Below are 14,373 nucleotides of genomic sequence, written 5' to 3'. Positions count from 1 at the left end.
AAAAAGTAAGTGATCGGCAAATGTCGATTAATGCCTTCCATTGACGATACAAAAAACGATCGCCTCCAGTGTTAATTTTGACAGCAGTTTTGAATTTAGTTTTAGTCATAATCTTTTTATCAAAATATATTTTAGTTTTAGTAATATTTTAGTTATCTAAATTGATTTAATTGTGGTTTAGTTTTAGTCGAATAAATTCCTCAACATTTAAGTTGACTAAAATTAGAGTAAATCTAGTCGACTAAAATGTTAAGTTATTATTTGAAGTTGTCTTGAAACACCTTTTATTAAGGTTATTGCAGAGTATCTCAAAAACTGAATTCACAACAAGACCTGCACTACATGAATATATCAATAAGTAAAATTCACACTAACCTTACTGTGTTATTTCAGCTGAAATAAAAAATGTTTTTCAAATGTTGAATAAAACATGACTAAATGGTCATATAAAGAAACAAACTACAGTAGTCGTATTCTATATTGTGTATAACTACACTCTGTACAGAATTGGCGTCTTTGCCGCTGTCCCGTTTAAATACAGCAACCAGGGTTATAAGTCTAAAAGGTATACTGTATATATCTCACATACCTTTCTTTGTGTGGTAGCTTGAAAAATGTAATTGCTAAGCTTTTATAGTGTTAAATGTTGGTTTATACTGTTGTACTTTAATATTTATTTAAATGAAAAGTGCGGAACAAAAAAATCTAAGTTGTTTTTGAACGCACTATAAAAACACTGTCTCTTTTCCTCTGAGGAAAGATTGATCATCATATTTCCGTTCTAACACAGCACAGCTTGTAGGATCAATGTGCACATTTACCAGGCTTAGTTGCTCAGAATGTAATGTTTTTATAATTTTAGATTGGGGTATGTTGTTTCTTAGTGGGGAAATACGTTAATGTTTTCATGTTAGCATTTAAGCTAGAGATCTGGTACCAGTCAGTCCGTGAGTTTATCAAAGTGCATTTATTAATCTAGATTTTTCGATCATTTTAATCTCAATGGGTAATACTAACCGTCGGGAGATTTGCTGCGGTCATCATTAACACCATTTATCGTTACATCCCTATACAGTCTTGATTTGCCATTTTTTTGCTCTATAAAGACAGTAGTTCTGATTGGACCCCTTCATGATTTATCCCCCACCCCTTTCCCGCATGCCACTCTGATTGGATAGATTCCTAACTTGTTCCACCCGCCGAAAGACAAAATTAAATATTATTGGACTTAGCCTCCGTCAACATTTTCGTCTCGTTTTTGTCATTGTTTTCGTCAACGTGCATTTGTTTTGATTTGTTATTGTCCAATTTTAGTCTTGGAAAAATTGGTTGTTGACTATAACTAAGACAAAAAATTTCAGTCATCAAAATTAACACTGATCCTGTCTGGCTAATACTTTTATTTGATTTTGGTCCTCAGCTGACAGAGGCGGCTAGCCATTAATTTTCTATGTTTATACACAATGACTTTGTTTCCATTCGCTGAATTATTCAGATTTTTTCAAATAATTAGACTCTAAAGAAGCATCCTACAACCCATGAAAACACCTTAATCTGATTCTGTTTGCTTTTTGAAAAACTGGACTAACACACCTGAATTATGCAATTGAAAACCAGATCTCTCGAGTGGGTGTGTGCCGCCTCAGGGGACCCTTTGTGTCGCACATGCGCCAGTCTCAACGCGTGGGATATAACCTGGAAGCGGATCACGTTCAATAAAAACATAGGCAACACTTAAAATAAAGAGGAGACTGTTTATTTGCTTCACAAATGAAAAGAACTGAACAGTTTGAAGTGCATCCATGGGAGAAAAAAAGAGAAACAGAGATTTATTTTTAAAAAAAGTATGTAATGGAAAAAATTCGGACTCCCGAACAAAAACGAGTGTGATAAAAGAGAAGCAGGTATATTAGGCCTAAAAAGAAAGTGTACACAAACCTCTTCACGCTGCATTTTTTTTAAACTCCAAACTGATTATCAATACCTCTGTATTCTGCTTGTACAAAACAATAGCAACCCTCATTTAAAGCGGGAATGAACAGTCTTTTCCTTCGGATTCAAACTCCTTCCAGCAATCCACAGAGCTTATCGGATGAACCTTGAGACATTCGAAAGCTTTCTTTTCATTCTCTGTGCGGAAATTCCTTCAAAAAAACTCAGTCTCTCCCACCAGTCTTTGCTTCAGACCCGCATTCAATCCAGTTATTCCGAGACTGTCTTGTTAGTATTGTTACGTTTGTAGTGCAATTTAGGATACTTTTTTGATGGTGTCTGTTATTTACCATCAGCATAGCCATTAGAGACTTAATATTTGTAATCTGCGCCAATATTAGAGCGAACATCAGGTACAACAAAAACTGGGCTGTTGACTTGTAAGGAGCCGCAAAGATACCTTGTTCTGGTGTGACATCATAGGCAAACCAGAAAAGCAATACACAAGTACAGAAATAAGAACCCACCAGTGTACGGGGAGGCACACGGTCGTTGGGACTTCACATAAATGTGTGAAAATACAAAAACCGAACTATTTAAGAAATCAGACTAATTTAGGGCATGGAGCCATTCCCCTAAAGGCCTACTGAAACCCAATACTACCGACCACGCAGTCTGATAGTTTATATATCAATGATGAAATCTTAACATTGCAACACATGCCAATACGGCCGGGTTAACTTATAAAGTACAATTTTAAATTTCCCGCGAAACTTCCGGTTGAAAACGTCTATGTATGATGACGTATGCGCGTGACGTCAATCGTTGAAACGGAAGTATTCGGACCCCATTGAATCCAATACAAAAAGCTCTGTTTTCATTTCAAAATTCCACAGTATTCTGCACATCTGTGTTGGTGAATCTTTTGCAATTTGTTTAATGAACAATGAAGACTGCAAAAAAGAAATTTGTAGGTGGGATCAGTGTATTAGCAGCGGACTACAGCAACACAACCAGGAGGACTTTGAGATGGATAGCAGAGGCGCTAGCCGCCGACCTCACCTTGACTTCCTCCGTCTCCGGGCCGCCGACCGCATCTATGATCGGGTGAAGTCCTTCGTCGCTCCGTCGATCGCTGGAACGCAGGTGAGCACGGGTGTTGATGAGCAGATGAGGGCTGGCGTAGGTGGATAGCTAATGTTTTTAGCATAGCTCTGTGAGGTCCGTTGCTAAGTTAGCTTCAATGGCGTCGTTAGCAACAGCATTGTTAAGCTTCGCCAGCCTGGAAAGCATTAACCGTGTAGTTACAGGTCCATGGTTTAATAGTATTGTTGATTTTCTGTCTATCCTTCCAGTCAGGGGTTTATTTATTTCGTTTCTATCTGCATTTAAGCCCGATGCTATCACGTTAGCTCCATAGCTAAAGAGCTTCGCCGATGTATTGTCGTGGAGATAAAAGTCACTGTGAATGTCCATTTCGCGTTCTCGACTCTCATTTTCAAGAGGATATAGTATCCGAGGTGGTTTAAAATACAAATCCGTGATCCACAATAGAAAAAGGAGAAAGTGTGGAATACAATGAACCCTTGTACCTAAGTTACGGTCAGAGCGAAAAAAGATACGTCCTGCACTGCACTCTAGTCCTTCACTCTCACGTTCCTCATCCACGAATCTTTCATTCTCGCTCAAATTAATGGGGTAATCGTCGCTTTCTCGGTCCGAATTGCTCTCGCTGCATTGTAAACAATGGGGAAATGTGAGGAGCCTTTCAACCTGTGACGTCAGCGACAATCCTTTAAGCAAAAATATGGCAATATCGCGAAATGATCAAGTATGACACATAGAATGGATCTGCTATCCCCGTTTAAATAAAAACAAAATCATTTCAGTAGGCCTCTAAGTTATTAATTAAGGAGATTAAACATGTTACACACCAAGTAAGAACAAGCAGAAGCAGACAAGAAGGCATGCTAATTGCTAAGATAGCCGCTAAGATAGTTTGACACAACAGAGTAAATAAATGCTTAGTAAACTTTAAGCAGTGTAGATGGAAGCGGGTTACAGCAGAAAGTAAGAAGTTATTAACAGAAAAATTAACCTAGCGGATTAATGAAAGTTAGAGAGAGGATAATAGAACAATGTGTTTTGCTGTGTAGCAGTCAGGTTTACACATGAGAAGAGGGCGGATCAATCCATAATCAGAACTCATCATAAATACATAAAAAAGTTTTTAACAGTTACTACATGTAATCGGTATAGGCTGAGCTCACTCATGGATGATCAGTATCGAAATCGGCAACAAAATACCCCGATCGAACATCCTATGTTTTACATTCTTAGACTATACTTGGTTACAGTTTGTCGACTTAAGCGGGACTCACGGGATCCACTGTATGTGCTTAAAAGCTTTTTGCAGGTGATGCAAATCAGCAATTGAGAAAAAAATGGGTCTAAAAAGATAACATGCGATGTACTTGGCAGAGGTATATAATTAATGCACCTACCAGAGACAGTTGAAGGTGAGGTCAGATTGCAATGGACGCAGTTAATAATACAATTATTGTACTTTTTCCCACTTTGGCCCACGACTATTAAACTGTTTGAAAATTATGTATTTTGTGACACCATTGTGACAAATGTAAAATATAATAGCATCTGTTGCGCTCTAAAGTGTCTTAGTGTTACAAAGTCACTGCAGCCAGTCAAAGATATGTGAATAAAATATGCTGTAATAGAATAATTTACACGTGTCTGAGATATTGGAGGAGGGCCTGGGAGAAGGACAGCTCATTTTGTCGAGGAAGCTTCCCCCAGGCGGCATATAATAACAGATAACAGCAATATTGCTGAAATTGAGGAGTCCATATTGCAGCCTGGGGACAGTAAAGTGGGTTGAGGCGCTTGATTGCAGCTGATGTTATGATGCAGTATTTTTATCATGCTGGAGAATCATACCCTGCATGGAAGGACACACTGAAGGCATTTTTATTGCTGGGTGTAGCTTTCTCGATGGATGCTTCGTTTTTGTGCAAAACCATTTCATGTTTACAATCCCGTTTTGCTCATGTTAGGCCAAATAGGACATATTATGCAGTTTATTTTCATTATTAAATTATTTATTTCATTTATTGTTTTTTACACTGTAATCTTACTCTGGTTTGAAACGTTTAATTGTGCTACCAGCCTCAAATAAACACTAGTGAAACTTACCGTATAAGCCGCATCCACAACCTTTTTGGGAAAAAATTATTAGCCGCACCGCAGGTATATACGTTGTGAAATGAGTTATATACACAGAAAGATTTTGTAAATGCTTATTTACATACCTTAATTGTTTCCAAACAGTGTCTGTGAAACGTCCGTAAAACGACTGTTTGAACAAAACAAACAAAATGGACCCACAAGCTGCAGATACAAGATGCAATAACTCCACGGTGACGTTTTGGTGAATTTACTGAGGAATTTGTGAAACTGAAACAATACAAACAGAACAGTAAGGTAATATTGCTAACACGGACACGTAAATGTGTTAGCATATCAGCTAATGCTAACAACTCTAGCTTCATACATTACAATAGCACGGACAAATATGCACTATTTTTGACTGGTAGTAGTCGATCCACAGGGATCGTTCTGCCACACAATACCTCAATGCTAACTAGGGGAAATTAAACTTCGACAATCGTAGTATCGTAGTGAGAAAACAACTGTTTTGATGCAAAACAGTTGTTTTCTCACTACGATAGGGCAAAACCATCCTTGCCCAGGCACACCCTCCTAGTTTTGGAGTTTAAACATTTGGGGTTTTTGCATCAGCCGCTCGACTAGATCTGAGTCTGTGAGCACGAACTGATGAAGCCTACTCGGATGAGAGGTGAAACGTCTTCCAAGACAAACCAAACAGTCCAGTTGCGATCGATTGAATGCCCTGAGATGCATGAAAACACTCATACAGACATCACACAGCCCCAGTGATAAATGAAGAATCGATAGGAGTAGAAATGCAATGGACGAATGACAGTACAAACTTCTACCTCAGGCTTTAAACAGCAGGAATTCATTCACCCAGCAGCACCTGCACTGAGCGAACTCGTCCAAAAGATAGCGCCAAAGCACAAAAAATAACACACAACTGAAGTGTCTTTGCATGTGTTTAATGAATTTTTTTTTTCTTTTTGGCTGTCAGCAAAGAAAACTCCATAAACTAGCTGCACCGTTTTAGGATTCAAAGCGTAGGAAAAAACGTAGCGGCTTATAGTCCAGAATTTACGGATATACTGTTTTAATATTAGCTCAAGTACATCAAATTAAATATTTGGCCACATTCCTAACTTCTCAGTACATTTAATAGCCTCTTCATCTTCTACTGTTATTTCACACCTGACAAAAGATATCCAAAATATGTAAGGTTGCCCTTTGTTATTGATTTTGTAATTTTTTTAACTCTCCAAAAATCCCTTATTCGTAGCCGCTGCCATACGTAAGGACATTGCCTTTGAGCAGTCACCCACTGCCTTGGTCTTCTATTGACAATCACGGCAACAGCAGTGGCTGCGATTGTGATCACAGCTCCAAAACCATGGAATGACAAACCGTCCATCTTCCTCAAAGTTGAGTCTCGCGGGACAATATTTTACGAGAATTATGGCTCCTGACGCAAAACACCCTTGCTTGAAAACACCTACAAGTGACAAATGTACTTTTTTGTCAAAATGTTTGAAATATCGCTTTTATTTTGCGAAAAACTGCAATGGAAACACAATTCCTGCCTCACCTGGTGTAAATGTCACTGCACGTCACTGGTATCCAGTAACAAGCATGTCCGTATCAAATGACCTACTGTGTCATGAGATTAACATCATGAATTACTGTGGCTACTAGGTGTCAACAAAAACAATTACCACACTTCAGCCTAAAGAGAGCATAAATCCATTCCAGACAGTTAATAATAACTAGTTGAGTGTTTTTCATACCTACCATTGGATTGTTTTCCTGTCAAGCAACCTGGCAAGGTCGTTGCTTCAAGATTCCCCTCGAGGACAGTGCAGCGAAGACGAAACAAACTCCTTCCCTGTCCACATCATGAACCATGGATACATATATGCACACATACCCCAACCCCACACCTTTGTCACCGCATAACTTTATAGGTGGGACGGACGGCTGGAGCAGTGGCAGAAGGGCAGTAGTTTCGCCCCCGGATACCCCTGCCCTCCTGTTGCAAGTCTCATGGTTTCTTTGTCGTAACATGTGCATGTATACCGTATTTTTCGGAGTATAAGTCGCTCCGGAGTATAAGTCGCACCGGCCGAAAATGCATAATAAAGAAGGAAAAAAACATAAGTCGCACTGGAGTATAAGTCGCATTTTTGGGGGAAATTTATTTGATAAAACCCAACACCAACAATAGAAATTTGAAAAGCAATTTAAAATAAATAAAGAATAGTGAACAACAGGCTGAATAAGTGTACGTTATATGACGCATAAATAACCAACTGAGAACGTGCCTGGTATGATAACGTAACATATTATGGTAAGAGTCATTCAAATAACTATAACATATAGAACATGCTATACGTTTACCAAACAATCTGTCACTCCTAATCGCTAAATCCGATGAAATCTTATACGTCTAGTCTCTTACGTGAATGAGCTAAATAATATTGTTTGATATTTTACGGTATTGTGTTAATAATTTCACACATAAGTCGCTCCTGAGTATAAGTCGCACCCCCGGCCAAACTATGAAAAAAACTGTGATTTATAGTCCGAAAAATATGGTACTTATCTTGGCTATCAAGGTTTTTTTTCGTGCCCAACCTGAGCTCCCTCCGCCCCTAATGTCCACCTTTTCCCACGTAAGTGGCGACCCATCAGCGTTCCTGTTCTGTCTTCCTATACAATGTATGTCTGGTCTTGAACAGATTTTTGCTGAAAAATGTAAATTTTGTTGTACTTGTGCAATGACAATAAAGGCTCAATTCGAATTCTCCCACCTTACCCTCTCCTCGTCTACTTAACCCTGCCCCTTGGCTCTAGCATCTAGTGCCATGGCCAAGTATTGCAAATACTCCCCTATGCATACGGACATTGATCGAGGCTCGCTACGTCATCAGTTCTCGCCGTTTGGCAGCAGTGGCGGAAGGCACATACAACAAATGTTTATTTACTTTCAAGATGCCGTCACACGCGATGTTCGGCTTTGCTTGTGCTGGTTTTATTTATTTTTTGCCTGTTTTTATTAAGAAGAAGAAAGTTTATAAGTTTAAAAGACAACGTTTTTGGCAATATATGCAAGTGCTGGTGTAACAGCTTGCAGTATATAAAATATGTTTCATTGTGTATTTGTGTTTAAAGCCAATATTTACGTGCAGTAGCAAAGGTTTGAAATCTGACTAAACCACCAGTATCATTATGAAAATTATTAATTACATTAATAACATACATTTGTACGCTTCTATTGGTTTCTGGTCTGCCATCTTTTTCCTCGCACTGGATAGTGTAGGGAGGTCTGTCAGCTCACTTCACTTTGAAAGAGGTTCTTCGGCTTTCCCCCCCTCCCTGACGTATAATTTGAGCACCTCTTGATTGACGTGAAAGCGCAAAACCAATGAGAGAGGGCAAAAACAAGGGCGGAGAAGGTATATTCAAATTCAGCCAAGTTTCCTCCTTCCTTGTTCTCTGTTTGACTAATTTCACTTTCTTAACATCACAATACAAAATAACAAAAGGATTATTCTTGCTGATATTGTTTTATCCATTGGTACAGGTCAATGGTAAAGGCTCCAATATCGGTATCGTATCGGAAGTGAAAAAGTTAAATTGGGACACCACTAATGTCCAGTTAAGGGGGCTTAAGATATTATCTTTGTTCTTTGCGAATGATTTAGTCCTGATGGCCACATCAAGTTGTGATGTAACTGGGGTGGTTTGCTGCTTAGTGTTAAGTTTCTGGAAGGAGACTCAGCACCTCCAAATCTGAGGCTGTGGTTCTCAGCCAGAAAAGGGTGGATTGGACTTCTTTTGTTTGGGAGGTAGGTCTTTCCCCACATAGAGGAGTTCACGAGAGAGGGAAGATTAAATGTCAGATCGACAGGGGAATCGGCACAGCCCCTGCAGAAATGTAGTCTCTGTACCGTATCGCCGTAGGGAAGACGGAGCTGATCGTAAGGCAAAGATGTCAATTTATTGGTCCATTTACCTTTGCCATTCTTGCCATCACTTATGGTCACGAGCTTTAAATGGCGACCAAAAGAGCATAATCCTATAGTACAAGCGGAAAATATGAGTTTCGTCTGAAGGACGGCTGGACTCACACTAAGAGACTGACAGAAGCTCACTTGTTCAGAGTTGAAGCGCTGCTCTCTCACTTTGAGAGGAGCCAGTTGAGGTGGCTCAGGCATCTAGTCAGGATACCTCCTGGACACATGCCCAGCCATGATGAGGCCCAGGGGTAGACCTCAGGCACGCTGGAGGAATTATGTGTCGCAGCTGGCCTGGGAACGCCTTGTTGTCCCCCTGCCCCTGGTGGAGCTGAAAGAGACCAGGAAGCCTTCAGACTTAAGACTGCTACCCCTGCGACCCATACTCGTATAAGCAGAAGAAAATAGATGAATAGATGAAAAAAAGTGTTTTATGTATTAGTGTAATGGTCGAACACAAGGGATACATTGCAATTGTCCCATCTCTTTTTTCATACAGTTTTTCATAGTTCATACATAATATTTCAAATGTGGATGTATGCCGAATTGGATGCATGGGGCGGTGTGGCTCGGATGGCAGAGAGTCCAGCTTCTGCCATCCCAATCACTGCCGTTGTATCTCATGCTAGACACGTCACCCATCTTGCTCCCAGGGGCACCTACATTGGTGTATGAATGTGCAGGACTCCCATCAAAAATAGATTCTTAATCTCAATGAGACTTTCCTGGGTAAATGAAGGGCAATGTGAAAATGTTTTCCTGCTTTCTCTGCAGAAACAATTAGCTGCATTGCTGATAGACCTCGGCTGCACCAGTTCAGCGCTGCTCATTTATGAAAAGCTGCAGCTATGGGAAGATGTCATCGTTTGCTGGGAGAGACTTGGCCAGCATGGGAAGGTACACAAACGCACACACTGTGAGGTCATCAAAGTGCGGTTATCAATCACGGTGTTCTGATCATTTTTATTTTAAACGGTAATGCTAACCGCATGGAGTTTTACTGTGGTTTATTATTGATAACAGTAATTATTACATCCCTAGTCGAAAATCATGGGGTAATCACGTGTTTCTGCAAACATTATTTTCAGTCAGGTGATATCCTGACTAACAGATATAGCCAGTTAGCCACACCCTCAGCCAGTAGCGCTAAGCAGAAAAATGGCAGTTGCAATATTTGCCAATTTTTGGTGTTTTTAGTTAGGTTAGGCATTTTGTTATCTACTGTAAAAGAGCAGTAAATGAATTCATATTACAATTTATTCTGAGCTTTTGAATTTCCTTCATGTTTATTTAGGACCATTTCACATCATAAAAAGTATTTTATGATGTGAAAAAATATTCAATCAGCAGTTCTTCATGAGACCAACGTATCCTCCTGTCTTTTACAGGCTGAAGAGCTAGTTCGTCAGGAGCTGGCAAAGAAGGAGACTCCCAGTCTGTACTGCCTACTTGGGGACATCTTAAGAGATCATCAGTATTATGACAAAGCTTGGGATCTGTCAGGCCATCGCAGTGCCAGAGCCATGCGCTCCAAAGCCCTGCTGCATCTCCGTCAGAAAGAGTTTCAGCAGTGTGTCGACTGCTTCGAAAAGGCACTCAAAATTAACGCCCTACAGGTACAAGTCTCATGTATTCATTTTTGTTTAGTGTTGCTGTCACACCTCTATGTATTTGCTTGTACACCGAAAGTAACCATGAATCCAAAAACAGTAATTATACTAATTGTGTTTCTGTCATGGGATAGCTTGGTGTGTGGTTTTCTCTTGGTTGTGCCTACCTTGCCTTGCAAAGTTACGAGGGAGCAGCTCGGGCTTTCCAAAGATGCGTGGGACTGGAGCCAGATGTAAGTACCAAAACACATGCAAGAAAACTGACAACCCCATCAAGGTCTCACCTGAATCTCACATCTGCACTTATGATAAAAGTATTCCTATTTGAACAACAACGAAAACTTTATCAATATTTTTTGGTTTCATCCTGGAACTCTACCAAGTGTGAGATGTTGATTACCAACTTTTCGTATGATTCAATCTGTGACAAAAAATGCTTCACATATATTTTGCCCCAGTTTTTTATACTTTGTGAGTTATCATACAGCCCAACATTGTGCGTGACAAACTCGTCTGTTCTCCTGCGTATCATTCCACAGAATAGGGTCTTCAAACAAGTAATCCCACGTGTTGGTGACTTAGTCCCTCTACTTTTTTTGAGTACAAATGCAAAATAAGACTTCTGAGTTTGGTTCTCGCAGTCGTCATATTTCATATTGAAACAACAAGGAGTGCAGGATAAATATTGGACAGATAATTATCAGGCTGCTATGAGGAATTATGACATCATAACAATAAATCCTAAAACAACAAATAGCTCAGATATCGAATTAAAAAAGAAAACGCTCCAACGAAGCAAGATTACCCATATTGTGCCAGGTGGGTTATTATGAGCAAATCAAGCACTCCTTTTCTCATAAGTATTGTCGATCGTGTGGGCCTTCTTCACTGTTGTCAGAAGAAGACATTTTCTCGCTATTTTCACCAAATGTTCTGCAAACATTGCACCAGGAAGTAAAAAAAATCATCAAACACATCAAACCTTATCGGCTACTTAAAACATCAGCATCGCTATGACTAGAGATGGGAAGAATAACGAGCTTTCATGCAAATGCGAGATAGGGATGCATAAGTAGAGCAGCTTCAAATTGCTGCTATTTGGGGGAAAAAAATCAAGGTCCATCAGATCTTACTCATATCGCTTCAAGCATTTGAACAACAAATACAACTATAGTTTCAATTTACAGTCCCTGCAGGATTTCACAATGTTGTGATCACACCATTTCACGTAGATTCAACCATTTCCACAAATTATGCAACGCAACATTGTCCAAAGCCCGCAACTTCCTGCACATTTTGGCCAGTCAGCATCAATTTCACCAGTGGAAGGTGTGTCTCTGTTTAAAGATACCTTCTTTGTCCTTGTTGATTGTTGCAACGTCAAACATGCAGCCAATGTTGCTTTCTACACTTTCTCAACATTTTACCATGCATAATTTCCCCGTCCTCTTCTTTGACACACATGCATTCGGAAGAGTTTAGCTCACTCTTGAAAGGAAAATGTTCACTATAAAGAACAAAAGTAGTGGTGTCCTTTCACAGTGCAGTGTTGTTCTACAATACATTCATTTTCTTTTAGTTCAGTATTAATAATTCATGGATTAACTTAATTATAAAACCAGGACTGCCTGTAGTTTTATTGATCATTAGAATGATTTGTTTCTGTTTCTGCTTTGAGAAAAAATCAAACATGTTTTTTCCATTTCAAAATGGTATTCTACTCCTAGAATGCAGAAGCCTGGAACAACCTCTCTACGGGCCTACATTCGCCTAAGAAACAAGTAAGTGGGCACCAAGTTTGATGTGACTTTATTAGCACGGATCACTCTGACAGAAACATTCCACCAGATTGAGTATCTGCTGTGTCATTTTTTCCAGAAACAAAGCCTTCCTCACCCTCCAGGAAGCCATCAAGTGTAACTACGAACACTGGCAGATTTGGAGAGAACTTCATTGTTGTCAGTATTGATATCGGTGCCTTCTCTGAAGCCATCAAGGCTTACCATCGTTTAATGGATCTAAGGACAGCTACAAGGACAATCCAGGTAAAAACAACATTTTTAAGAAACGTACTGTAGTGATCGAAACACTAACCTAACAATCTGCTGATTGTTTAGACTGTCAACATTTTTCTGCTTGATACATGACACAAAAATGCCTTAAACCTGTCTTTAGTCTAGAATATAAGACCTTTTTAATCTTGCATGGTGTACAAAATGAGGTCTCAGGTACTGAAAATGTAAGTCCAGCACATGCAGATAATTAGGTTGGAGGCATGTTGACTCTGACTTAATCCCAATTTACCCCTTAAAAGTGAGGGGCAAGATGAAGTGGTAAAAAATATACCCCTGAGATGCCACTCTCTTCTTGCTATTTCATCACATCAAGCTGTTTGGTGGCTGAGACAGAGGCAGGAAACATACTGCACTACTATGTACTACCTAACATCACAATTAGCACACAGATAATAAGCTATAAAAACAAAGGTCACAGTATTTAGAAGCTACAACATGTCCAAAGACTATAAAAATGGGACCCATAACCTCCCTGCTTGGCACTCAGCAACAAAAGGGTTGGAGTTGGGGTTAAATCACAAAATGATTCCCGGGCGCGGCGCTGCTGCTGCCCACTGCTCCCCAAGGGGATGGGTCAAATGCAGAGGACAAATTTCACCACATCTAGTGTGTGTGTGACAATCATTGGTACTTTAATCTTAATTTAATCTTAATGAGTTGCATCATGACAAGTGATTTTAAAATGAAAAAAACATTTCAAACATGGCTAATGTACATTTTAAAAGTGGATTAGCTGTATAATCATTCATGAAATGTAGTAAAATGTAATGAAGTTAGTTTGCTGCTGGTGTCATGACATCTCATAACATTTACACTACCGTAATTTCCGGACTATAAGCCGCACCTGACTATAAGCCGCACCAGCTAAATTTAGGGGAAAGTACAGATTGATCCATATATAAGCCGCACCCGACTATAAGCTGCAGGGTTTTGATGTGTAATTACCGTAGTATATAGGGGTTCCTGCTACCACGGAGGGGATTGTCGGGACAGAGATGACTGTTTGGGAACACAAAGCGTCCCATTTATTAACAATAAATCTTTCAATCATTCAATCAAACTTTCACATCTTTGACATGGCGAACAGCATTCGTGCAGAGTACAAATAATACAACGGTGCAAATTAATACATAGTGCTCGCCTGTACGTTATCAAAATAACCGGTCATCGTCTTCCTCCTGCGTACTAAAACCACCGAAATCCTCTTCGTCTGTGTCGGAGAAGAACAGGCCGTAAATAAGCCGCACCGTTGTATAAGCCGCAGGGACCAGAATGAGGGGAAAAAGTAGCGACTTATAGTCCGGAAATTACGGTAGTTGTACACTAGTTCGCTTGTATGACTAGTGATTTTAAACAAAAACAGCCGTTACAACATGACAATATTTCCGTGTAGTTGTAAAGGATTGAATAACTGATAAAACACAAGTGTCCTTATTATGAAAATCAATAATCCTTATAATGATTTACTCTTACATGCTTTTTGCTCAGCCTTCTTCTCATAACAATTGGTCAGGACTACCGTATTTTTCGAACTATAAGTCGCTCCGGAGTATA

The 14,373-nt window shown here is 39.6% G+C and overlaps 1 protein-coding gene across 1 annotated transcript in view; it reads left to right on the top strand.

The window, feature by feature from the left end:
• ttc27 (tetratricopeptide repeat domain 27) overlaps nucleotides 1-14,373 on the top strand; it is a 135,533-nt gene that overhangs the window by 109,258 nt on the left and 11,902 nt on the right. Inside the window, 7 exon segments of the mRNA XM_062058984.1 lie at nucleotides 9,909-10,031; nucleotides 10,523-10,750; nucleotides 10,879-10,977; nucleotides 12,472-12,501; nucleotides 12,503-12,525; nucleotides 12,623-12,686; nucleotides 12,688-12,789. Coding sequence (XP_061914968.1) covers nucleotides 9,909-10,031; nucleotides 10,523-10,750; nucleotides 10,879-10,977; nucleotides 12,472-12,501; nucleotides 12,503-12,525; nucleotides 12,623-12,686; nucleotides 12,688-12,789 — 669 coding nt within the window.

The sequence above is a fragment of the Entelurus aequoreus genome, linkage group LG09 (assembly GCF_033978785.1).
Source record: "Entelurus aequoreus isolate RoL-2023_Sb linkage group LG09, RoL_Eaeq_v1.1, whole genome shotgun sequence".
Taxonomy (NCBI): domain Eukaryota; kingdom Metazoa; phylum Chordata; class Actinopteri; order Syngnathiformes; family Syngnathidae; genus Entelurus; species Entelurus aequoreus.
The sequence above is the reverse complement of the archived record's forward strand: the minus strand, read 5'-3'. Positions and strand labels throughout refer to the sequence as shown.